General features: G+C 41.9%; 1 protein-coding gene and 1 non-coding gene across 6 annotated transcripts in view; both read right to left on the reverse strand.

Annotated features, from left to right (window-relative positions):
- The window catches only part of LRP2BP (LRP2 binding protein), a 30,145-nt gene that overhangs the window by 2,727 nt on the left and 724 nt on the right, over positions 1 to 26,694 (reverse strand). The window contains exons 1-8 of one of the 5 annotated variants that reach the window (XM_033215849.1): positions 8,997 to 9,326; positions 8,439 to 8,565; positions 7,290 to 7,402; positions 6,008 to 6,121; positions 4,787 to 4,926; positions 4,605 to 4,710; positions 3,323 to 3,546; positions 1,084 to 1,258 (exon numbers count right to left, since the gene is read on the reverse strand). In XM_033215849.1, coding sequence (XP_033071740.1) covers positions 1,084 to 1,258; positions 3,323 to 3,546; positions 4,605 to 4,710; positions 4,787 to 4,926; positions 6,008 to 6,121; positions 7,290 to 7,402; positions 8,439 to 8,544 — 978 coding nt within the window. In that variant the 5' untranslated portion in view covers positions 8,545 to 8,565; positions 8,997 to 9,326. Of the gene's footprint in view, positions 1 to 1,083; positions 1,259 to 3,322; positions 3,547 to 4,604; positions 4,711 to 4,786; positions 4,930 to 6,007; positions 6,122 to 7,289; positions 7,403 to 8,438; positions 8,566 to 8,996; positions 9,327 to 26,694 lie in introns of those variants that run through there. The other 4 variants (XM_033215847.1, XM_033215848.1, XM_033215850.1 and 1 more) reach the window with 4 other exon arrangements.
- On the reverse strand, positions 12,179 to 12,366 carry LOC117086560. Its single transcript, XR_004438452.1, has one exon. It is a non-coding gene; the product is annotated as a U2 spliceosomal RNA (small nuclear RNA).

A 26,694-nucleotide genomic window follows, 5' to 3' on the forward strand; every position in this document is an offset into this window, starting at 1 on the left:
CGGAGAGCATTTAAATGAAAAAAGTTAGACAACCGTTATTCATACGAAGAATGGAGTAGAGGTAAATATCTTAAAAATCAGTTGCATTTGGCTGTGTGCTGTGTGTCTGTGTGTTAATATGGCTTTGCTGCTCTGGAAGTTTTAAAGTAATTTAGAGTACCCAAACTTATCTGACATTGGAATCCCACGGGGAGCTTCAACAAATATGCTTCTGTCTCCTAGAGACCATGATTGAAATTTTCTGAAATAAGGCCTGAACTTTGGAATTTGTAAAAGATCCTCGGGTGATTTTAACATGCAGAGAAGCTTGGGAACCACTGCGGTAATATCAGAGTCAGCCAAGGGACTCAGAAGACTGTTCCTTTCCTTGTTTCCCCCCTCAGGCTGAACGATCTGTGCACTACAAACACTGCTCTACCAAGTCTGCTATGATGTAATTCTAATTTTGACTCATGGATGTGATGGCGCAGCTTTTTGGTTTTTCTTTAAAAAAAAAAAAAATCTAAACTTAGTATTCATAATGATCTCCTTTACCGCCCCCCCTCCCCCGCAACTACCACAGCCCTTGCTTTTTAGTTTTTAGTAGTTACTTTGAGATGTGAAATGCATTTGGGATCTAAATAAATTGATCACATGGATTAAAATATGAAAGGCTTATTTTCACTGACTACCTCAAGCTCAAGAATATCCCTCCTAAGTGGGGTAGATGTCATGCTCAAAACCCTTTAAACCGTATTTCATTACCATACTAGAATGAACATATAGGTTCACACTTTTTCTAGATGAAAGACATAAACTGTTCAGCTTTAAGGTCTTAGTGCTGGGCCTTAGGCTGCAGATAGTAGCAGAATGAAAGAGTAATTTGCATCAAAATAGGGCTTTTAATCATTTGAGCTAAATTATGCTAATAAGAATCTGACAATTGTCTGCAAACAATCTGCATGTCTGACAGCGTCTCCGTAGACAGAGGTTATCTGCACGGTAATTGAGTAGAAAAAACACTAATCCGTAAAACCATTCAAGTTGCAACTAAAGCCTGGCAGTTTCTCTTTGGGTGAACTGATCTTTTGTTCTAACGCTTACTTTAGAATAATAGTGCTTAGCTGTTGCTTCGTCCCTGGTGATGCCCAAGCCGAGCTGGAGACACCTTGCGTGGTAGAAGGATGCCATTGCCATGCCTCTGCTGATGAACTCCGGGAGACAGTCTGTGACCTGAGCAATCATGGGGATGTCGTGAACCTCATCATAGTCAGCAATCCTGCGAGGACGTAGAGTGGTGAAACGGAAAAGGACATCAGTTACGGCGTAAGTGTTTGTAAATCGATGTGCCTAGAAACTGACCTTGTCCCCGAGGTGATTTCTCTCTACTGCTTTGAGAACTAAGTTGTTTGCTGCGTGGTGAAGGGTTCGTATAGCCAACTCATACCAGGAGAAGACGAGCTTACCATAGTGGTGACTTTACATCGGCTCTGTAATTATGCTCAGCAGGCTCAATCACCATTAGAAAACAAAGGTATGTTTCTTTTTTCTTGTCATATTACTGTTGGAAGTGTAATGTCACTTTGTGGATTTAAACTGCGTGGAGAAGAAAGCATTTTCCACTTCTTTGGATCACGTATGGAAACATCCACCTCCAGTTTGGACATGAGCCACACAGGACCAGAAAACCCTTTCACTAGCACGTCTTTAAAAATGGACAAGGGAAAGAAGTCATCCTTTACACCCAGACACAAATACGTAGGATCGTGTGAGAATGCGATCCAGTCAACTCCACGTTAACCACAATACTAACGGAGTAGGAATGTGGGAAATAATGGAAAACGCCAAAGATTTTAAAGAATGATTTAAAGTTTTCATTCTAACTAAGACGGCCACTTGCTTTGAGATATCGGCAGTCACTCCTGTAAGTGGTCTGCTGCCTGGAGCCTGAGATGCTGGGGAAGCGGGTAGAAGCAGCCCCTCCCTCCCTTCATCCTCTTGTAGATCACTGCCCTGCACTAGGGCTCGGAGAGAGGGGAGACCTGGCGCTGTGGGAAGGGTGTGACTGGGAAACGCCAGCACACGCAGAGTCTGATGGACACTCCAGAGTACACCCAGGTCTGTGTCCCTGACACACTGCTTTTATACACTGGGTAAATAAGTGTAGGAAAGTACATGGAGCCTTACAGACTCTGAGAAAAGACGTTTTTGTATATTTTATTAGATATAGTGTCAGTCTTTTAACCCTATTCTCATGTTCGGTTCTTATGGAGCTATATTTAGTTGCGCAGTTATAGAACTGCATGGCCGAGGAGTGCAGGAAGAAATGAAGACGTGATAAACGTGTGATATGCCAAGCTGTGTTAAGTACACTATTATGATCCTGCTATAAAGGTATTCTCTTCTTACACACAAAGCAATTGCTCCTTAAGCAGCTTGCTTCAGCTAGTAGCACTGAAATCCTGAAGGCTAATGGCATAGAATTGTGCTATCCAGTATGGTAACCACTAGCCATATGAATATTTATGTTAATTAACATTGAAAAGTTTAGTGCTAAGTTGCATTAGACACATTTCAAGTGCTCAGTAGCTACCTTTTTTTTTTTTTTTTTTTTTTTTTTGAGACGGAGTCGCGCTCTGCCCCCAGGCTGGACTGCAGTGGCATGATCTCGATCTCAGCTCACTGCAAGCTCCGCCTCCCGGGTTCCCGCCATTCTCCTGCCTCAGCCTCCCAAGTAGCTGGGACTACAGGCGCCCGCCGCTACGCCCGGCTAATTTTTTTTTTTTTTTGTATTTTTAGTAGAGATGGGGTTTCACTGCGTTAGCCAGGATGGTCTCGATCTCCTGACCTCATGATCCGCCCACCTCCGCCTCCCAAAGTGCTGGGATTACAGGCGTGAGCCACCGCGCCCGGCCAGCTACCATTGTTAATACCGCAGAAAGCTCTGTGAAGGATTTGGCATAGAACATCTTGTCAATGCTTTCATCCAGTTTATTCCAACACTACTGCTAGGGTTTGAATAATAAGTTCCCTCCAAAATCCCAGTGTTGCTAGTGTGATCGGATCAAGAGGTGCAGCCCTCAAGAGGCGATGAGGCCATGAGAGCACCTCCCTCATGAATAGGACTGAAGCCCTTTTTATAAAAGAGGTTTCCTGTAGCTTTCTGCTGTCACGTGAGGACATGATGGTCCTCCCCTCTGGAGGTTGCAGCCCTCACCAGACAACCACACCTACCTTGATCTTGAACTTCCTGGCCTCTGGAACCGTGAGAAATAAATTTCTGTTTCTTAATACCTAGTGTGGTATTCTGTTACAGCAGCACAAAACAGACAAAGACATTCACCTTTTAGAAAATGCAACACACTTTGTAAAAAATTTCATCTTATAGTAATACTCCACGAGATTCCCTTGAGCATAGACATTTCCGTGTTCTGCTGCTTCTCTTAAGCAATGCAGGGCAGCTTCCGTATCCTGCCGAATGCCTTGTCCATACAAGTACATGAGACCAAGTGCACCCTGGGACTCCAGATTTCCATTGCCACATGCTTCTGAATGCCAGTAAAAGGCCTAAGAAAAGCACAGTTTCATCATTGCATTTATGATCCACTAGATGAAATTATAAGGGAATACTAGACAGAAGAGAAATCTGTGGTTCCTAGATAGCACTATTAATCATCTCTAGGAGAGAGCTGTAGGCCTTTGGACGCATTTCACACTAGCACACATGCCTAACACTGTGTGGAGGTGAGTCCCTCTGCTGTCTCTCCACAGTGCAGATGAGGTCACAGTCCAGACAGCTTGTGGCAGAGAAGGACCAGCTGTCCTAGGTTTCAGGATTTGGGGACCTTCCAGAGTAGGGATCAGGAAGGTGCCAAATAGGAACTAAGTGTCTGAAAGGCATGCAGCCCAGCAGAGGAGAGGAGACTGCTGATGGTAAGGGAGAGTTCAAGCTCCCTGTGGATTCTAGAGATGGCAGCTCCCGCGGTCAAAGACAACCCCGATAAACGCTGTATGTAGCCTCAAGCACATTTGCCTCACACTCCGCTACAGTGAATTTGAACTCATTGACAAAATTCCAGGTGGCTGCTCATCTATCCGAAGATGGCCTTAGTTATTATATGCCTCTTGCAAACTTGCCATTAACTCCTCTCCTACAAGTAGGACTCGGCCCCCATTTCCTTCTCCCTATAGGATTTTTTTGGAAACTGTTTCAACCGTGGATGAAAGATTATATTTCTGTGAAAATCTTAGATGGACTTTATTTGTAACTAATTCTTAGTATATTTTATTTATTAGTATCAATTATTTCTCAAGTCACTGCTAATATTCATCTATTCATGATTAAAAGGATTTTGGCCGTAATTTCAGGGCTGTTTCTCTTCTTTTAGCTTTGATACTATAGTATACAAAATACTCTCACATTCATGGTTTCCTTCGATAGAGGTAGGGAAGGGGACATTTATAAAGAAAAGGGCTTTGAGATCCTAAAATGTACACTTTCTTTACATTTTAAGGAAATACAAGAGAGATTTAAAACCACATTCCCCACCATTTTCTCAAAAAAAGTAGTGAAACAAATATTAATCTAAATAGAACACTAGCATTAAAAAAGAGGGGAATGTCACCTTTTCTAACTCCTTGGGCTCCTTGGTTGAGTAATACAGCCCGAGCATACTTTGAGCCTTCACACTAGCTTTGGGATTTCCATTGTCTGCTGCGAAAAGCCACAGTCTACGAGAAAGCGAGGCACGTTATTCTTGGTTTCAGCATTCCATTCAAACCTAACCTTGTTCCCAGGTGGGATTACCTTTCGGCTTCCTCATTGGATCGTTGAACACCTTTTCCTTCATAATAAGCTCTTCCGAAGTTGTAAGCAGCTGCAAATTTTAAGTGTCTTGCTTTGGGACATGGAGAATCAAGAATTTTCTTCATATAGTCCACCCCTTTCTCCTTCGACAAAAGAGCAAAAAGACCCTAGTTTTTCGTTGTACCTAAACTGAATTTCTTTCTCCCAGTAAGGCTGTGAAGTGTCCGTCGCCTGACATGATGTGCAATACTGTGCATCTGTCCCAAGAGTTACGATTGTCCTGGATCCTGCAGGGCAAGCGGTAAGGACGAAAAGAATCTCTAAAAGTACATTTCCTCTCCAGGCACTCCCAGGAGCGCTGGGGTATAAGAAATTTCCTTCCTTTTACAGCTGCCTGCGTTGATTTAAGTCTCCATACGGGCTTCCTTTTCTCTCTCCTCCCTCCCATCTAATAACCCTTATCCTGAATCAGCACAGTTCTTAGAACTGACTAAAAGGCAAGAATGGCCAGGAACTTCTTTCACATTTATAATTCTTACAATAACCTTGGGAGCCCCTAACAAACACCATCTTCCATTCAAGCATACTTTTACTGTGTGCTCATAGTTTGTATCTAATATACAAATCTTATGCATTAATACAACATCTGCTTTGTGGTCACAAGGAAAGCATAAAAGATATTCTAAGCACTAGCAGGAACAGATCTGCACCCTGCACCCCCAGATCCATCAGACACACAAACCTTCAAACATCACCCAAAAGAAGAAAATAATACTGGACAATCAAATATATTTTGATTTTTGTTTGAGACAGAGTCTTGCTCGGTCACTCAGGCTGGAGTGCAGTGGCATGATCTTGGCTCACTGCAGCCTCCCGGGTAGCTGGGAATACAAGCATGCACCACCACGCCAGGCTAATTTTTGTATTTTTAGTAGACCCTGGCCAACATGGTGAAATCCTGCCTCTATTAAAAATACAAAAATTAGCCAGGCATGGTGGCAGTGCCTGTAATTCCAGTTACTCTTAAGGCTGAGGCAGGAGAATCACTTGAACCCAGGAAGTGGAGGTTGCAGTGAGCCGAGGTTGTGCCACTGCCCTCCAGCCTGGGTGACACAGCGAGACTCTGTCTCAAAAAAAAAAGTATTAAAATATAATTTTAATTGTGTCCAACAATCCACCGACAATGAAATCTTAACCACTGTGACCAAGACACTAACTTACAGCATTCAGAATGGTCCCCAGCCCGTCATAGTACATCACTCCCAGCTGGTAAGTGGCTTGATGGTCATTCTCCTCGATTTCTTCAAACTGCTCTAATGCTTCTTCATACCATCCCTAGAAGCACCCAGAAGATATTTAATTATTTCTATTATGATCTTTAAGTAATCCCAAAGGCACCAAGTGGCCAAGTGTTTCTGCCCAAGTTAAACACACGGTTAACAAGCAGTGCAGCCACATCTGAAGCCGTGCCCCATGCTGACGAAGCACGTGCTCTGCCATGGCGCTCTGCCATCCTCAGAGTGATAGGTGCACAGTGAGCCCTCAGCAAACATTTGTTGCCAGGATAGATGAAGGTGCCGTTGAAAAGTGAGAGAGTAAGTGGGATATAGGTGAACAGCTGCCCAAATAGTCAACGAATGGTGAAGGACAGTCTGTCCCTTTTCAAGTCTTCCCGGGGAAATCAGTGAAAAACCGAAACTACATTACTGAAGTTGGGGGGACAGCTGGCATAGCCGTGCCTCAGTCTACTTCCCAGGTTATCACAACAAGATGTGGAGAATGAGGGCGATGTCCTCCTATGCTGTCCAGAACAACTAAAGCCGCCTCTAAGTACTAGATAAAAATCAGGGCTTCAATTATTAATATGAAGATATCTGATAATATAAATATAATTTTTTTTTTGAGAGGGAGTCTCATTCTGTCACCCAGGCTGGAGTGCAGTGGCACAATCTTGGCTCACTGCAACCTCTGCCTCCTGGGTTCAAGCAGTTCTCTGCCTCAGTCTCCCAAGTAGCTGGGATTACAGATGTGCACCACCATGCCTGGCTATTTCTTTTTTTTTTTTTTAGTAGAGGCGGGGTTTAGCTATGTTGGAGAGGCTGGTGTCCCAACTCCTGACCTCAGGTGATCCACCTGCCTCGGCCTCCCAAAGCACTGGGATTACAGGTGTGAGCCACCGCACCCGGCCTGATAATATAATTTGTATTATTAAATATTTTGAGCAAATATATAAAAATTTGATTTTTAATCTATAGTGTGAAATGGATTTTATACTAAAATGACTCCCATAAATGGCTTTCGTGACATGGATTTTATGAAGAAAGGTCAGGTAGCTCCTCAAGCTGGCAGCACTGTATCCCACTGTTAAAGTCACAGCCATAGTCTATGTAATGGGACAGAATTTCCCTGGTATAACACAGTAAGAAACTCTACATGAAATTTTTGTCTCAGGATCTAACAACAGAATTATAGGAAATGAAAACAAATAAACAAAAAATGATACCTCTTCAAAATATAGTTGACCTCTCAGGAAATATGCCAGAGTGTCTCCTTTCAGTATTCTTTCCTTCAAGAGCTGCAATGCCTTATCCACCAAATTAGCATGGGTGTAATGATCTGATTTTTGAAAGGTAAGGAATTCCATTAACTACATAATAGGAATTTTCTCTCCTGAAGTAATGAATCATATAAAATCCATCTAACACTGTTGACTATTTCTTTCTAGTGCTCATTCCTACAGCTGGCCTCCTTAGCTCAAGGAAGAAATATTACCTGAAAAACGGGCATGGTCACAGTACCTAACACTGTGCCTTGTATAATAAAGCAATACGGGCCGGGTGCGGTGGCTCACGCCTGTAAATCTCAACACTCTGGGAGGGCAAGGCGGGCAGATCACCTGAGGTTGGGAGTTCAAGACTAGTCTGACCAAGGTGGAGAAACCCCGACTCTACCAGAACTACAAAACTGGGGGGTGTGGTGGTGCCTGTAATCCCAGCTACTCGAGAGACTCGGGCAGGCGGAGGCCGCGGTGAGCCAAGATCGCATCACTGCACTCAAGCCTGGGCAACAAGAGCAAAACTTCATCTCAGAAACAAAAACAAAAAAAGCAATACTTGTGGACTGGTTTCGCACTAACCCTGCTTATGGCCAAGTAGAGCCCTAGCAGTGCAGGGCTAGGTATAAGTCTACGCATTGGTTTGTCTTCAATGGGCAAAGCTGTCTGGAGAGGTGAGTTAAATTCTTAATTTGAGCCTTATTGAGAGCTCCTCTAGCCAAATGAGCAATCCATCCCTAATATAATATTTTTAAGGCTATAGAGAAAATCAGGTATTTAAAGAATAATTGCAAGTAAAGCATGGCATTGTTCTCTTGAACAAACACGACATCTGGCTTGTGTTTTCTAGAAGCATGTCCTTAAGTCCTGAGAGTAAACTCAAGACCTAACTATCTGTGAGACCTCACTGATGATTTGCTACCAGATAAATGAGGAATTTCACAGATTCCTGTGGGAAAACTCAAAAGGTCTGTAATGATTAACCACTTCCTTGAAATCAATCAAACACAGTATTTCTTGTCTCGTTTGCTCTAGCATACAAAATGAACTGTTAGTGAAAGTATTTTCCAAGGGAAGCTTAAATATTAGGATTCGTACCAGTCTTTTCCTTTTTCCATTGGAAGGATTTTTGGTTTTTAGCAGCATATTGAGATATGGCGGCATAAAAGGGGTTCTTGGGCAACTTTTCACTGGTCAACTTCATCCTTTTTCCACAATGTGTATTCTGTAAGCAAGAATAAAAAATAAGGTGATAGAAATGTCTTCCTCCAGCAAAGTGCAAAAAGAGACTATTCCCACCAGGCGCTCATTATGAAAAGCATCCTTCCCTCATCGCCTAGATAGAACACCAACCACCGACTCTAGGACGTGAACATTCTTTCCTAGGACACCAAGACCCTCCCCAGCTGAGAGACAGCCATTCTCCATGTCATTTTCCACAGCATGGCATTCACCATGAGACCTGTTTGCACGTCCTGCCTGGCTATGGGTTTATACGTTAAGATGGGTCATGTCGCCCAGCACAAGCATTGCCCCTTAGGGGACCTGGTGGCACTGCCCACAGAGACAGCTCTTCTGCACCGGTACTTTCTGTGCCCTTGTAACTGACACTCATTGGACGAATCCATTTCAAATTAAAGCACGTGTCTATTTTACCTGGGAATACACTTTATTTTAGCTGTGTTGTTCAGTTTTATCTTCCTGTCTGTATCGGATTGCCATGTTATAAGATGGATCACAGTTGAATGGTAAATCAGTGTCTTCATATAAAATGTAGAGGTCACCTCATTTGGGGTGAAGGAGTCCAGGTTGGCCTAGGCTGAGGGTAGTGAGACAGCAAACTCAGTTGTTGCTACGCTTTTGTGTTTACTCCTTGGCATTCCACTGTTACGGCTTACTTTCACCAATCAGAAACAAGCTTCCAGCAAAGGTTCCTGATTGGTGGGCAAGAGAAGAAATCGAGAGACCCTTAGTGTGATTGGAAAGCTGCATTTTTATATCATTACATGATGCTCTTTCAGACAATAAGTTGCTTAAGTGAGAATGAAATGCAGAAAAAAGGAACATTTAGTAGAGGAAAAAAATCACTGAATTATCTTTGATTTTGGAAGAGTCATTTAATCTTTTTAAGAGTCAATTTCCTCATCTTTAGTTTGGACTATAGGTGGTCTGAATTAGAGGATTTTATAATGTTCCTTTTTAGATATATACAATTCTTGATTATATAATTCCCCAAATCTTATGGCTGCCTTTAGTGAATATAAAATTTCCCAATGCTTTACTCAGGGGGAAGCAACATTAGGTAAGGTATTAAGAAGAAAACCCCCACAGGATGATGCAGATAGCACTCATTTATGACTGAGAGATTGGATATGGAAGTTTTATTTTCACCGAAGACATTAACTTAATATGCTACTTCCTCAAAAAGGCTAAGAAAAACCTGGGCATATTCAGGAAGGGCATCAGAAATGAAACAAATCAGAAAACAATACCTTACCTTGTTTAAACTCATGTTGCCTTTTGTGGTTAGAAGACTGCCCATGGTTTTTGTTGCTGTAGCTTAAAAGAAGTTTTGGAGACATTTGGAAAACAAAATCAAAGATTTTTTGAGCTCTTATTAAATGCCAAGTATTGACCTTTGTTGTAAGGCTTTCTAGGCAGCTCCGACAAAATTTTATGAAATAAGGTCATTATGAGACTCATTTAATGTATGGGGAAACCAAGGGACAGTGGGGAAGTTAAGTAACTTGCCCAAGGCCACAGGGCTAGTTAAGGACAGGTAAGCAGAACAGCTGGCATGTCCCAGCACCTGCGCACTTCTCCCTCTCTCCGTCTCTCTCTCTCTCTCTCTCTCTCTCTCTCTCTCTCTCTCTCTCTCTGTCTCTCTAAGACAGGGTCTCACTCTGTCATCCAGGCTGGAGTGCAGTGGTACAATCATAGCTCTCACTGCAGCCTCAACCTTCTGAGCTCACGTGATCCATCCACCTCAGCCTCCCAAGTACTTGGGACTCCAGGCATGTGCCATCACATCCAGCTAATTCCTTAAAATTTTTGTAGAGATGGGGTCTCCATGTTATGCAGGCTGGTCTCAAGTTCCTGGGTTCCAGCAATCCTCCTGTCTCAGCTTCCCAGTGTGCTGGGGTTACCGGAGTGAGTCACCGTGCCCAGGCTGCACTTCTTTATTCTATTCTGTCTTTCCAAAAAGGAAAACTCTCCAAAAAGCAAAACTAATATGAGCTTTTAACATGACAAGTCTCTTGTAAGAGGATAATCCAAAATTTAGTACTTTTTTAATTAGAAAAAAGGAACACAAAGAGAAGATTGAAAACAGCAAGAGGATGTATTTATCTCTGCCAAATCTTGGGATTAGGTATAAAATCATTATTTGAAACTTAACAACTCTTTGCATAATATGTTGTAAATTTAGAAAATTCTATAATAGAATTTGTAGACAGTAATTGATAATATAGAATCTGAAAGAAATCTGTGATTTTAAGGGAAAAGGAGGTGGCATGGATGCTAAGGGTGCCCTTCTCAAATCCTCTTTCGGAGATGGTACCCCCTCATCCCCAGCTACTGTGGATGTTGAAGGAAAACAGCGCACAGCTGTTCCTTCTCCATAGCTTTGTCCACAGCCACACAAGTCCCCTCCTCCAGGACATTTGCTCCCTCTTTCTTGGAGACAGACCACTCCCCGATTAGGAGAGCCCATCTGCCACGCATCTTGAGCATCCCTGCACATTCTTGCTGGATGTGTCAAGAATGCAAGGCTGGTTCTGCTCTTTACATGGGCCATTCTCAAGGTTGTGTTTGCAGCAAGTAATCTTGAAGAAGAAGGCAATGTCTCCTCACAAACAACAGGGCTGCTTCTCTAAAGAGCAGTGGATCCCCCAAGGGCAGGGTTCCTCTGTTATAACGCGGTGTTCCCCCGCTATAACGCCGTGTTCCCCCGCTATAACGCCGTGTTCCCCCGCTATAACGCCGTGTTCCCCCGCTATAACGCCGTCTTCCCCCGCTATAACGCCGTGTTCCCCCGCTATAACGCCGTGTTCCCCCGCTATAACGCCGTCTTCCCCCGCTATAACCCCATCTTCCTCCGCTATAACGCCGTGTTCCCCCGCTATAACGCCGTCTTCCCCCGCTATAACGCCGTCTTCCCCCGCTATAACGCCGTGTTCCCCCGCTATAACGCCGTGTTCCCCCGCTATAACGCCGTCTTCCCCCGCTATAACCCCGTCTTCCTCCGCTATAACGCCGTGTTCCTCTGTTATAACGCAGCCCACAGAGCGTGCGGGAATCCATAATGGGCCCTCTGTGTCACCTCTGTGGGTACTGGGGGGCAGGGAGAACTGGCTCAACCATCATGCTGACACTCTGGTTATGGCTTCTGCTATAAGAGAAAGTCATTTGTTTCTAATCCAAGAGTCTTGTGTCTTCTGCCAGCATCCATGAAACAGGCTGGCTTGTTAGTTGTTAAGTAGGGTAGAATTGCAGACTCTGTACAGTCCTGACACCCCTTAGCCTCAAGGTGAGATAAATTTGGTAGTGTAATTGTGCTCTGTGAGGTCAGAATGAAGTTGGTTTCTATCTGAGCCCACATTCTTGCTCAGCATGTCTCCTGCGCTGTTCTCCTGAGACCACCCCCTGGTATACACTTGAACAAAAATCCCCATAGGAACTCTGCTTCTGGGGAAGTAAACCTAAGACAATGGACATATGGAGGAAAATATATTTATTCTTATCTTTCTACAGCTGGCATAATAAAGGATAACTCTCCTTCCCATAACATGTTAGAGCATATTGTGCATGGTCTAGTATGTGAATGTTTTTTGGAGCAGGGAAGGCGCAGCGTTCTAGGAGATACTGCAATACCATGTCCATGTGTGGGGTTGGAGCAAGCTCCTATTGTATCTCGCTGCTCCAAAAATGCATTTAATCTCTTGTCTTCAGATAGAGGATGGCTCAGATATTAAATTGATAAGAATAGATATTATACTTGATCTTGACCAAAAAGTTGAGAAGCAACAGTATGTGAAATGTTTGATATTGCTAACAGGACTAAAGTTAGCTGTTATTGAATAATGTTATTGATGAATAACGTTATTGAAAATGCTTAGTGGCAGGAAGGGAAGAACGACCTGAGAGTAGAGATTCTATAGAGAGAAGGAACATTAGATCTGCTTCTCTGACAATTAGCAGGGTCAAGCAGAACTACAGACTAGAGCCGCCTCCTGAGGGCTGGAAGAAAATGAATGACCATTTCCTCAAAGATTCAGACAAGTTATGACTCCTCTGTGGTTATGATGAGCAGATATTAGAATCAGAATGGAAATATCAAGAAATGATTAACTTCTTGAAAACTCATGGAAAAGAGAGAAGTGTTTGGAATAAACCAGGTCCTCGTAACTAAAAAGAGGTGCATACGAGTGAGGAATGATTAAGCAAGACTTACCATAATGTTGAAAACTTGTATTTAACTTTTCAAGTTTAAAAAATTAAATGTTGAATAGATACAATTTTCAGATATATAAATAAAGGATGAATAACAACTATACAATTAACATCCAAGTACCTGTCACTCTCTTTTTTTAGAGATGGAGTCTCGCTCTGTTGCCCAGGCTGGAATGCAGTGGCACAATCTCGGCTCACTGCAACCTCTGCCTCCAGGGTTCATACCATTCCCCTGCCTCAGCCTCCTGAGTAGCTGGACTACAGGTATATGCTGCCACACCCAGCTAATTTTTTTTGTATTTTAGTAGAAACAGGGTTTCATCATGCTGTCGCTCAATTTCTTAAAATCATGTTATCTTTAAGTCTCTTGTACACCCCTGTGTGATTTCCACCCATTTCCTTCCACACATTTCCACCCATTCCTCCCACCTGCCACCCCTACCCAAGCAACCCTATCCTCCCCACAAGCTGCTTTTGCATATGTTTCTTGGTCATTCATCTTTTCTCTTCTCTTAAATGTTTAAGTCTTTTTGCCTTTGGGTTGTGTTGTTGATTTGTAGTTCGTATTTCAGGCGTGTCTCATAAATCGCATACATTTAGATTTGTTGATGTGTTGTTTATACCTAAGCTGATAATCTTTGAATATTACCGGAACATTTAGCTCTTTTACATTTATTTTAATTACCACTGAATTGAAATTATTTCTTATTTTGTACTTTCACTCTATCTACCTTATTCACCTTTCATTTTTTATTGTATTGCCTTTTTGATGGATTTACTGGGTATTTATTAGATTGACTAGATATTTATTATGTTTTGGGAATTTTGAGCTTCCTGTCTTGGATTGGTATCTTTTATTAGCTCTCAAACATTCTCAGGGGTAATTTATTTGTGTTCGTTTCCTAGAGCTGCTAAAACAAAGTATCAAAAACTTTGTGGCTTAAAAGAACAGAAATTTCTTCTCTCACAGTTCTGGAGCCTAGAAGTCCAAAATCAACGTGTTGGCAGGGCCATGCTTCCTCTGGCCCTGGGGAAAAATCATCCTAAGCATCCCCCACCAGCTTCTAGTGGTTGCTGGTGATGTCTGATGTTCCTAGGCTTGTAGCTGCACAACTCAACCTCTGTCTCTGTGTTTACATGGCCTTCCCTTCATGTCTCTTCTATCTCTGTGTGCTCCCTCTTATGAGGACACCAGTCATTGGAGTTGGCACCCACCCTAATCCAACATGACTTCCTCTTAACTTGATTACATGTAAAATATCCTATTTCCAAAGAGGTTCACATTCACAGGTTTCAGAAGTTAGGACTCAGGTGTATCTTTGGCTGGAAACACAAGTCAACCCACCATGCTCTTCAGAGGCCCCAGTCTATTTCATTTTTCTCTCCAGCATTTTGATAAGACCTTCTCCTCATGTCTCTTAAGTTTGCCTTTCAGATTTTCCATCTGTTTTATTTTCTCTCTGACACACTCTGGGTAATCTCTTCAGTAACCTCTCCCTTTTTATTAATTCTCTCTTTAGCCACATCTAGTCTGCTGTTAAAGCAATCCATTTAAAAACTGTTTACTGAAGTAAACGAAAGATACAGAAATGTATATATAAGTTTACAGCTTGATAAATTTTCACAAGCCAGACACATCCATGTAACTAGCTCTCAGATCAAGAAAGAGGTCCTTATCAGCACTTTAGAAGTCCTGTTGTATTCCCTTCTGGTCACTACATGAACTCAAGTGTAAATCCTATATGCACCTGTAATGGCACAAGTTACTTTTTCTTGTTTTTTACACTATATAAATGGAATCATACAGTGTGTAATATTTTGTGTCTAGCTTCTTTCCCTTGACATTGATTCATCCATTTTGTTGTGTTAGTTGTAATTTTTTTTCCTTCATATTGTTGTATTACATGGTGTGAATATATCACAATTTATCTTTTCTACTTGATGGACTTTGGGTAGCTTCTGTTTTGGACTGTTAGGAACATTCTTGTGCCTGCTTTTTCCTGAAAATTTGTACATATTTTTGTTGGGGATAAACATTGTAGTAGTAGTTACTGGATCAATGAGTATGCATAGTCAGCTTTTGTAGATACTGCCAAATAGTTTCCAAGTGATTGGGCACAAAATCCCTGTTTAAATTAATTGCTGGTTTAGATTTCTGGTAGTTTGAGTAATTTATGGGAAGACTGCTTGGTTCATTTGAATTCTGAATATAAAGCATCCATTCCATTAGGCTGACTTATCAGGAGTCCTAGTAAAAAGTTTTCAGTTGTCCTGACTGTGACAAGTATGAGACAGCCTCTAATTCAGGCTGAAGAGTCCTGGCTATTTCCAAAGAGGGACAGGAAACTACTGCTGTTTTGGGGGGCCTCAGTCTGTTCTTCAGAAGAATGTGAGGAAATTATTGTATGGTTCATCCTGCATCTTTATACTTCTGATTTCCTGAATTACCATTTATGTTAAAACACTTGTTACACTTTTTACAAACTGAGATATAATTCACATACCATAAAATTCACCCTTTTAAAATGTACAATTCAGAGGTTTTTAACATAATTACAAAGTTGTGCAACCATTACCACTATGGAATTCCAAAACCTTTTCATCATCCAGAAGAAACCTGTAGCATCGGCAGCCACTCCCCATTCTCCTCACCCCTTTGATTCCTGGCAAGTGCTAATCCACTTTCTGTCTCTACAGATTTGCTTATTTTGGATATTCTATATAAATGGAATCATAGAACACGTGGTCTTTTCTGTCTGGCTTCTTTCACTTAGCATAATGTTTACAACATTCATGTCCTTTATTGCATGTATCAATATTTCATTCCTTTTATGGATGATTAACATTTCATTATATGGATATACCACATTTTTAAAAAATCTGTTCATCAGTTGATAAGCACTTGGATTGCTTCCAGCTTTGGCCTGTTATGAATCATGCTGCAACAAACATCTGTGTACTAGTTTTTGTGAGGCTGTATGTTTTCAGTTCTCTTGGGTATGTATCTAGGAGTGGAATTGCTGGGTCGTATGGTCATTCTGTGTTTGACATTTGGGGAAAATGCCAGTCTGTATTTCAAAGGGCTGTACCATTTCACATCCCTACCAACAGCGCATAAGGTTCTGCATCCTCACCGACACTGTTGTTGCCCATCTTTATTATCGCCATCTGAGTGGATGTGAAGCGCTATCTCATTGTTGTTTTGATCTGCATTTCTCTAATGAAAAATCATGTTGAGCATCTTTTCCTGTGCTTCTTACCCATTTTGCATCTGCATTTGTAAATGTCTATTCAAAGCCTTTGCCCATTTTCCAGTTGGGTTATAATAGTTCTTTATATATTTTACATACTAGTCTCATACCAGATATATAATTTATAATTTTTTCTCAATGTGTGGATTTTTTTCTTTAATAGTTTCTTTTGATCTGAAAACCATTTTATTTTTAATGCAGTCCAGTTTTTCTATTTTTTCTTTTCTTGCGTGTGTTTTAGGTGTCACATCTAAAAAAAACCATTGCCTAATCCAAGGTCATGAAGGTTAACCCCTGTGTTTTCTTCTAAGAGTCTTATATTTACTCTTACATTTAGGTCTTTGATCCATTGAGTTCATTCTATATATGAGGGAAAGGTCCAAATTAATTCTTTTGCATGTAGATATCCATTTGCCCAGTACCTGTTTGTTGAAAAGATCGTTCTTCCCTCATCATTTGTTATACTTCCACCTCAGTAGTTGTGTTTTGAAGTATGTATATTACATCTTTTATAGGCAACTTTGCATTTAAACTTTGTGCTCTGAACTCTCTAATTGTATTCAGGCTGGGTGTGGTGGTTCATTCCTGTAGTCCCAGAACTTTGGGAGATCAAGGTGGGAGGATCACTTGAGGCCACAAGTTCAAGACAAGGCAGGGCAACATAGTGAGGCCCTGTCCTTCCAAAAAAAATTAAAAATAAAAAAATTAGCCAGGTGTGGTGGTGCACACCTACAGTCCCAGCTACTCAGGAGGCTGAGGTGGGACGATCCTTTGGGCCCAGGAGTTTGAGGCTGCAGTGAGCTATGATTGTGCCACTGCACTCCAGTCTGGGTGACAGAGCGAGACCCCATCTCCAAAAACACACTACTGCTGCGAAATGTGTTTTCACTATGTTAGTGTCATTTGTGGGTTGTGTACCTATGCAGAAAACAGTGAACACGGCAGGCCCGAGGCTGCCATCTTTATAAGGGCATGCTGGCAAGGCTGGCATTTGGCTGACATCAGGAACTTGGCACTTCCATCCCCTAACTGGTAAGACTGGTTTTGCTGTGTTTCAACTGCTGCACAAACAATGTGATCTGTGGTGAGGATCTGCTTTCCTTGTGGGAGTCTGTCATTGTGGTAGCTGCGAGGCAGAGGACGCCTACATGATTTGCCCCCAGCAAAAACACCTCTCCTGGGCTTCCTCGGGGACAGACACTGCGCACACGTCCCTGCATTCTTCACCACTGGAGACAGGCGGATGCACTGTGTGTTTCCTCACGGAAGAGAGAGAACGTAAGCCTGGGTGTGGGTTTCTTCGGATTCCACCTGTGCCTTTGTTGTTGTTGCTAATCTTGTTGTGTATTCCTTTGCTGTAATAACTGTTGCCCATGAGTACAACTCTATGCTGAGTCCTAGTCCTGACACAGTACCTGCTATGCTTACAGTGTGTGTCCCTCCAAAGTTCACGTTGCAACTTTACCCCCTAAGGTGATGGTATTAAGAGGTGGAGCCCCAGGGAGTGACTGGACCACGAGGGCTCTGCTCTTAAGGATGGGATTTGTGCCCTTCGGAAGGGTTAGAGGGAGACAGCTCACCCTTTTGCCATTCTGCCTTCTGCCGTGTGAGGACGCAACAAGGCACTGTCCTGGAAGCAGACAGTGAACTCTCACCAGACACTGAAACTGCCAGTGCCTTGATTTTGGACTTCCCAACCTCCAGAACTATGAGAAATCAATTTCGGTTGTTTATAAATTACCCAATCTAAGGAATTTTGTTATAGAAGGAGGAACAGACTAAAACAGCACCCTAGACTATGTCATATAAATATGAGCCTAGACATTCCATTTAACTTTCAATGGGCCAAGTGTTTAAAGTTTCTGGGTTTTTTAAATTAATTGAATTGTATTTGCTGATGCTTCTGACTGGCTCTTTTACACTTAATAGTTGGCCTAATCCAGTGTTGAAATGAAATAATGAATAACTGTATTTAAAGTTCTTTTAAAATTGAGGTTCAACACTGAAGTTCCTGTCATACTAGATAATGTTCCTAGTGCCCCTGAAAACAGAGATAAATCAGCCTCCCTGGCAAACCCTCCAACCTACACGTTTACTGTTATTTTTCCTTTCAGTACTATTGCCTAATAGTTTTTAAAAACCCCATAGTGTTCATATAGTAATTGGAAACACCATCTACACATATATGATGGAAAATTAGAAGAGAATAACTATTACTGAGATCTCAAAACGACAATATTGATTCAGGGAGTAGCTTTCTGTTCTTCCCGCTCCGCGCCCTCACCGCACCACCCCTCCACTTCCAGCTACATCCATTTGTGTGTTTAAAACAAAAGTGCTTTTTCCCCACGCCCTTCCTTTTGGGTGTGGCAGATTTACACCATCAGGCCCTGAAGAGAGGAAAAGTGGGGAAAGACAGGATGTGTTTTAGGACCAGATAAGCTGTGGAGAGCACGGGATGAAAGAGTCCAGTAGCTTTTGATTTTATTTTTCTCCGATTTACCACGTGTTCTGTGATCAAATAAAACAGGCTAAGAAACACTGATATGGTCAAAATCTTCCTGCCATTTGTGTGGGACCCACACGTCTATCTGTCCTGTTCCCAATGGGGAAAACCTTGTTGGCAGTTACAGCCGCCGGGTCCTCGCTGGAGCTGATACTGTTAGAGCTATAAATACATGCTGGGCTGGTATACCCCCCCGAGGTCAGCTAGTAAAATACATGAGTAGAATGCCTTAAAGTATGTGATAATTGCTCATCACCATCCAAGTGTGGCATAAATCATAAAAAGAATGGACAGAATCAGGGTCACAAAGAGAACTGAAAAAAATCTGTCACAACCAAAATTTACATTGACCTCTGTCCTAGAGTATGAGAACCACACTGAACAGAAACCACATAAATCTTTTATACAGTATTCTTCTGCAGCCCTGTTAACGTTGCTTGTCACCCCACCTCCCCATGTCCCTGGACAAACTGCATGTAAGGTAACATCATCCCAGGCCGGGTGCGGTGGTTCACGCCTGTAATCCCAGCACTTTGATAGGCTGAGGCAGGCGGATCACGAGGTCAGGAGTTCAGGACCAGCATGGCCAACATGGTGAAACTCCGTCTCCACTAAAAATATAAAAATTAGCCGGGCGTGGTGGTGGGCACCTGTAATCCCAGCTACTCGGGAGGCTGAGGCAGGAGAACTGCTTGAACCTGGGAGGTGGAGGTTGCAGTGAGCTCAGATCAGGCCACTGCACTCCAGCCTGGGCGACAGAGCAAGACACTGTCTCGGGGGGAAGAAAATGTAGAAATAACATCATCTTATACTGTCAGGCTCAAGGTGTCTGCAGTCTTATCTTCAGGGGAAGTTGTGTCTTTCTCTGGGAAGATACAGATTTCAATTTAGAGCAAGACAGAGAGAAGTTATGTTCAGAGACGAAAATGCAGTATTCTAGTTGAAATGAAAAACAAAACAAAGACCCCTGGTATCACCATTATTATGCAGTAACATTTGAGAAGTTCTGGACAAACAATAAAACACAAAACAAACAAGATATATTTTAAAAAGAAGCATAATTATCTTTCTTGGACATGATGATTGGGTCTCTGGAAATCCACAGGGATCAGCTTAAAGTCTGTCTGGTGTGATTAGCTCAGGAAAGTGGCAGGCTGTGAAACCAGCAGACAGGAATGAAAAGCGTATCTTTCATAGCTAAGGAGAAAGCACACTGGGCAAGGAATGCTCATTCACAGTAACACAAAAATATAAAATATGTGGGGATCACCTCAGATAAGTGTCTATGACCTATATGCAGAAAACTATTAACATTTTAAATATTAATTTTAAAAATCCAGGCATCGGTCAGAGGCCCAGAAAGTGGCGGGCAGAGAGGACAAGAGAAAAGGTTGGGCTCCAGCCTACCTCGGAGCTCTTGAGGGCAAGGGGCAGGTGGATTCCAGCCATTTCTGTGCTTTGGAAAAGCTGCCTGATGGTGTTTTAGTCTTTGCTGCATCCTCACTAGTCCTGGGCAAACCTTTGGCTATAGGAGACAGGTACACCCCAGCGTGACTGCCGGACTTTGGAGACTGCACCCGTCCAGCAGTGCCTGGGACTCCTATAAACGGAGGTGTCAGTAGAAACGTAGTTGCTTTGGACTGACTGAAAGGACTAGCTAGTGGTGACAAGCTGAGGCACCAGCACTACGAAGGCCACTGAGCTGAGGACAGAGTCAGTTGGATGCCCTGGAGACATGTACATACATGATGTTTACTGTTACATAAAAGTAAAGCAGCAAGGGGAGAAAAGACCCTAGGTATAAACACATCAAATCCATTGTGTTGGCTGCGCACAGTGGCTCATGCCTGTAATCCCAGCACTTTGGGAGGCCAAGGTGGGCGGATCACCTGAGGTCAGGAGTTCGAGACCAGCCTGGCCAACATGGTGGAACCCTGTCTCTACTAAAAATACAAAAATTAGCTGGGCTAGTGATGGGTGCCTGTAATCCCAGCTACTCGGGAGGCTGAGGCATGAGACGAGGGGCAGAGATTGCAGTGAGCCGAGATTGCGCCCCTGCACTGCAGCCTGGGCAACAGTGAGACTCAGTCTCAAAAACAAACCAACAAAAAACCACTGTGTTGAACTGTGGATTATGTGCAGCTGTATAATGCCTTAGCTGAAACCTTGGGAACAGATACATTTTAGAATGAAGACGTGTTTGGATTTTGGAAATGTCACACAACGTACAAAGAACATAAAACACATGTATCCCCTACTGCAGAACCACCAGGGCATGGTCTAGAATTACACCCTTTTGCCGTAATTGTATCTCTGCAGTAAAATGTAGTATTGTTCACAAAAAAATGGAATAAACACTAAATAAAGTCTCAGGTGTGTGCAGGTAAGATGATCTTGCTGCCTTAAGAATTATAAAAATATTTCGTTTCAGACCTTCATGTATTTTTGAATCGCAAGTAAGAGACTGTGGACCTGTACATTTCTCTTCTCTATTTCTCAAAATTTCTGTAATATTGTCGTGAGGTTACAAATGTACTGCCATTGGCCACAGATGGACAGCCATAAGGCTATCTGTCCTTGCCTCCAGCAGCTCCATATTCCCCACAAGGTCCCCACCCCGCTGGAAAACGGGTTCTTGCAGAGGTGGGCAGCCTCTTCACACCAGAGCTAGAGAAGCCAGCCCCCCGCCCCCTGCCTTCTCCCACGTCTCGATGTCTTGAAGGCTGTCTCCTGCCTCGGGTTCTGAGGCAGGGGTGGATATGATTCCTCCCTAACTCCTTTTCCCCACTGTCCCATGGCAGTGGAAAGGCTGTGTGGTGGGCCCTCGACAGGAAAAGCGATGCAGTAGGCCAAGCACAGGCTGGCTCTAGGCGATGCCCCTGTGGTATGTAGACTGCCCCTTAAGTTCATGAATTTAAACCTAAGCTAACATTGTCAGGCCTGTGGCACAGCTAGAAACCCAGATGATGGAGGAGTTCCATGGCGTGTAAGGCAGATTCAGACTCAGAAATTAGGGAGGTGGCTTCTCACATCCCACACGGTAGGAGATGAAGTCTGAGGTAAGAGCAGCGCAATGCTCTTCTGATCTGATGAGAATGCGTTAAGCTGGTTTCCTGAGGGTCAAGGCAATCAAGTCTGCTGTACAAGCAACGTCTCATCCTTATTCCCAATATTAATTAAACCTTTGATATTGCTGTGTCCAAGGTCTTATTTCTGCCTACCTAATAACTCAAGATCTTGGGCTCCCAGATTTCCTTTTCCTTTTACTAGCCCTATCATCTATCTATCTCTCTCTCTCTCTCTCTCTCTCTGTCTGCCTGCCTATCAATCATCTACCTACCTACCTAACCTGCCTAACCTACCTAGCCTGCCTACCTATCAAGCCGACCTAGGTTATCTATCTACCTACCTATCTATCTATCTATCTATCATCTATCTATCTATCATCTATCTATCTATCTCTCTCATCTACCTACCTATCTATCATCTATCTATCTATCATCTACCTACCTATCATCTATCTATCATCTATCTATCATCTATCTATCATCTATCTATCTATCTACCTATCATCTATCTATCATCTACCTACCTATTATCTATCTATCATCTATCTATCTACCTATCTATTATCTATCATCTATCTATCTACCTATCTAACTACCTATCTATCATCTATCTACCTATCTATTATCTATCATCTATCTATCATCTATCTATCTATCTAATCTATCTATCTCTATCTATTATCTATCATCTATCTATCTATCATCTATCTAACTACCTATCTATCATCTATCATCTACCTATCTATCATCTATCTATCTATCATCTATCTACCTATCTATCTATCATCATCTATCTATCTATTATCTATCATCTATCTACCTATCATCTATCTACCTATCTATCTATCATCTATCTATCTATCATCATCTATCTATCTATTATCTATCTATCATCTATCTATCATCTATCTATCATCTATCTATCATCTATCTATATCTGTCTATCATCTATCTATCTATCTATCTATCATCATCTATCTACCTATCTATCATCTATCTATCATCTATCTATTATCTGTCTATCATCTATCTATCTATTATCTATCTATCATCTATCTATCTATCAATCTATCTATCATCTATCTATCTATCTATCTATCTATCTAACTACCTATCTATCTATCTATCTATCTAACTACCTACCTATCTATCTATCTATCTAGGACTTCTAGTAAACACAGGTTCAGTAAAAATGAACCTTAAGCTTTTTCTTCCTCTACCTCATAGTGTTCTCACAGCAGTTGAAAGAAAATGTTTCAAATGATAAATTATACAAATAAATAATGCTTTTTCTGAAAGTATGCTATGTATTCATCTACTGTCTTTATATTCTTCAAATGAGGAAAATAGGTTACACAACAAACATTTCCTTATAATAACTCAAATTTGTCAAAATGTGTTAACATCCTACTCAAATTAATCTTTGTTCCTAAGAGGAGAAAAAGTATAAAATGCTAATCTTACTAATAAAATAATATTATTATTATTATTTTTGAGACGGAGTCTTGCTCTGTCGCCAGGTTGGAGTGCAGTGGCGCAATCTCAGCTCACTGCAACCTCCTCCTCCTGGATTCAAGCAATTCTCCTGCCTCAGCCTCCCAAGTAGCTGGGATTACAAGTGCCAGCCACCACGCCCAGCTGATTTTTTGTATTTTTAGTAGAGACAGGGGTTCACCATGTTGGCCAGGATGGTCTCGATCTCCTGACCTCATGATCCGCCCATCTTGGCCTCCCAAAGGGATTGCAGGTGTGAGCCACTGTGCCTGGCCTTTTTATTTTATTTATTTATTTATTTATTTTGAGATAGAGTCTCGCACTGTTGCCCAGGCTGGAGTGCAATGGCGCGATCTCAGTTCACTGCAACCTCCACTCCCAGGTTCACATGATTCTCCCACCTCAGCCTCCCAAGTAGCTGGGATTACAGGCACACGCGAACATACCCAGCTAATTTTTTGTATTTTTTAGTAGAGACGGGTTTCACTATGTTGGCCAAACTGGTCTTGAACTCCTGACCTCGTGATCCGCCCACCTCACCCTCCCAAAGTGCTGGGATTACAGGCATGAGCCACCGTGCCTGCCCTAAAATAATAATTAAAACAAGTGAATAACAATGTAATATATGATGCTGAGGTAAGTTCTATTCAGAGTATATATCTAGTATTCTACATTTTCCAGGCACTTTAAATGACCTTCATTAAAAAAAAAAAAACTGAGTTTCAAACTTTTGAGTGTCTCAAATCATCAAGTAAATCATTTTTAGTTATCCAATTTTACGCAGGTGCAATTGGTAATACAAATTTCTGACAACCTTAGTATCCGTTCATCTACGGTCCTTATATTCTTTAAGTGAGAGAAACAGACTGCACAGTAAACACGTTAGGAGCCCTCGAACCTGGCATTCTTGGGAGTGGCAGGAGGTCAAACAAGAATGATAGTGGAGATTAATAAAAGAGTGTCCAAAAATGCCACATGCACTTTACACTCAAAACGTGTAAAAAAAATTAGTTATTTCCCAATCTTTTCATTTAGGGCCAGAAGTGATTTAACTAGTGTTCGACTGTGAGAATTTAGCGTTGTCTTGCATAAACCATGGGCATAAGAATTCCAGATTAGGTTTCTTTAAAATGGAGTATAAATTTTAAAATGCCCATAAACAATCCAAATACAGAATTCTTTCCCCCATCTTTTACAGTTGACTTAATATTCTCATCTACTTCAAAACAATTTTCCGTAGTGACTTGACTTTGAAAGCATTCATTTTCTTAAAAACAAGCTCTCATGTCTTACTCATATCTCATCAGTTACATAATATTTAATTGAGGCCAGGCAGGATGGCTCACGCCTGTAATCCCAGCACTTTGAGAGGCCGAGGCAGGCGGATCATTTGAGGTCAGGAGTTCAAGACCAGCCTGACCAACATGGTGAAATCCTGTCTATACTAAAAATACAAAAAAATGAGCTGGGCGTGGTGGCACATGCCTGTAGTCCCAGCTACTAGGGAGGCTGAGGCAGAAGAATCGCTTGAACCTAGGAGGCAGAGGTTACAGTGAGCTGAGATGGTGCCACTGCACTCCAGCCTGGGTGACAGAGCAAAACTCCTTCTCAAAAAAAGAAAAAATATTTAATTGAATTACATTTTATAATAATCCTTACAGGTGTGGAAAAACGGACTCTTGGTAAGCATACAGTTCAACTGGTGTGAGCCCAACCGACTGACATTCTAGAGAATGCCTATGGCCTCCCAATGGGCAGGGCAATGGGCAGTCAGCATGTCTTACGAGGAAATGAAGTGTGTTGGATGAGCAGACCAAACAGCTATGAGAACTCTGCCAATGTTAGAGCTTTAACTGGCCTCAATTCCTCTTTTTTGAAGTACACTTTATGTTTTACAATAATTTGAGATGTACAGAAAAGCTGCAAAAATACCACAGTGTCCCCTCAATTTCCCCCACTGTCAACATGACATTATTATGGTATGTTTGCCACAACTAAGAAACCAACATTGGTTCGTGAGTTACCTAAAACTGTATACTTCATTAGGATTTTACTGATCTCTCCATTAAAGTCCTTTTGCTGTGCCAGGATCCCATCCAAGTCACCACACTATTACCAGTGAGCATGTCTCCTGAGCCTCTTCTGGTCTGTGGCAGTTTCTTAAAGTTTTCTTGTTTTTCATAACCTTGACAGTTTTGAGGAATATTAGCTGTGTATCCTATAGAATGCCCCCAATCAACGTTCATCTGTTTTACTCATGATTAGACTGGGCTATGGGTTGGGGAAGAATACCAAAGAGGTGAAGTGGCCTTCTCATCACATCGTGTCAACCATCACATCGTCAGCAGGACTTTCCACTGAGGATGTTAACAATTACCTGGCCACGGCAGCATCCAATAAGCTTCTCTATTGTAAAGTTACTTATTTTCCCCCTTCCCATACTGCACTTTTTGGAAGTAAGTCATTATGTGTAGCCCACATTCAAGAAGGCATTGGAGGCAGAATTCATCTTCATTAAGTATTTGAAATTAAGTATTTGAAATCTACATTAAGTATTTGAAATTCTTCTGTGAAGAAGCATTGTGTTCTGCCTCCCATCTCCCATTTACTTATTCATTCATTCAGTTGTTTACGTCAGTATAGACTCATGGATAACTATTTATTGAGTTATAATCCAATAGTACATGAGTTTGTTCCAGTTTTGTCCACTGGGAGCTCTTTCAGGTTGGCTCCTGGGTCCCTTTGACACGGCCCATCCTTCTGCTTTCTGAGTATTTTCTTCCTTGTTCTGGTATACACGGCGTTCTAGGCTCAGCTTGTATTTTCCCTGCCCCAGCCCTAGAATCAGCAATTTCTGCAAGGAGCCCTGGTTTCTTTTTACTAGAGAATGGCATTAGAAACCCAGATCTGGGTACTGGGTGTGTTCATTTTTACTGGGGTGTCACTGCTTTAGGTCCTCACAGCAGGCAGAGCTAGGACCTATGTATACATATAACCCATGCATACACACACATCTATAATTATTTCTGCTTCTCTCCATCTCAATCTATATTCAGCTAACTATGAATTCTTAATGACATTTTGGACACACGCATTACTACATGGCTCATTTTAGCCTTCTACTTATCTGTAACTTCCCTCTCCAACAATAAGAAACCTGGTTCCCTCCATCTATCGGTTTGATATTAAGGACTAACTTTCTACCTTTTTCTCTACTTCATGTAATTCTATAAATTCATCACATGTAATTTCCACATTTCATTGAAAGAATATATAACCAGGAGCAGAAATAACAAAAATATGAAATACCTTTCAAGTTCTCCAAGTTCTTATCACAACAGTGAAGAAGTGGACACTTTTTTTTTTTTTAACCATTGAGACCACTGGATCCCTTCTGATTACAGGCTCTCAGGAAAGCAAACATCATCAAAAGAGAATAACTATACTTTGTCTTTTCATTTCGCCACAGTGTCTTGTTGCAGCTGTTGTTTAGAATAACTATACAATTTATCACCTTCCTCAAGAAGTTTGAGTTATCAAGGCTGGAAGAATTTATGTTAAAGAGGAAGAAGAATTTGTGAGAA

Source organism: Trachypithecus francoisi, unplaced genomic scaffold (genome assembly GCF_009764315.1).
Source record: "Trachypithecus francoisi isolate TF-2019V2 unplaced genomic scaffold, Tfra_2.0 Lachesis_group1, whole genome shotgun sequence".
In the NCBI taxonomy this organism is placed as follows: domain Eukaryota; kingdom Metazoa; phylum Chordata; class Mammalia; order Primates; family Cercopithecidae; genus Trachypithecus; species Trachypithecus francoisi.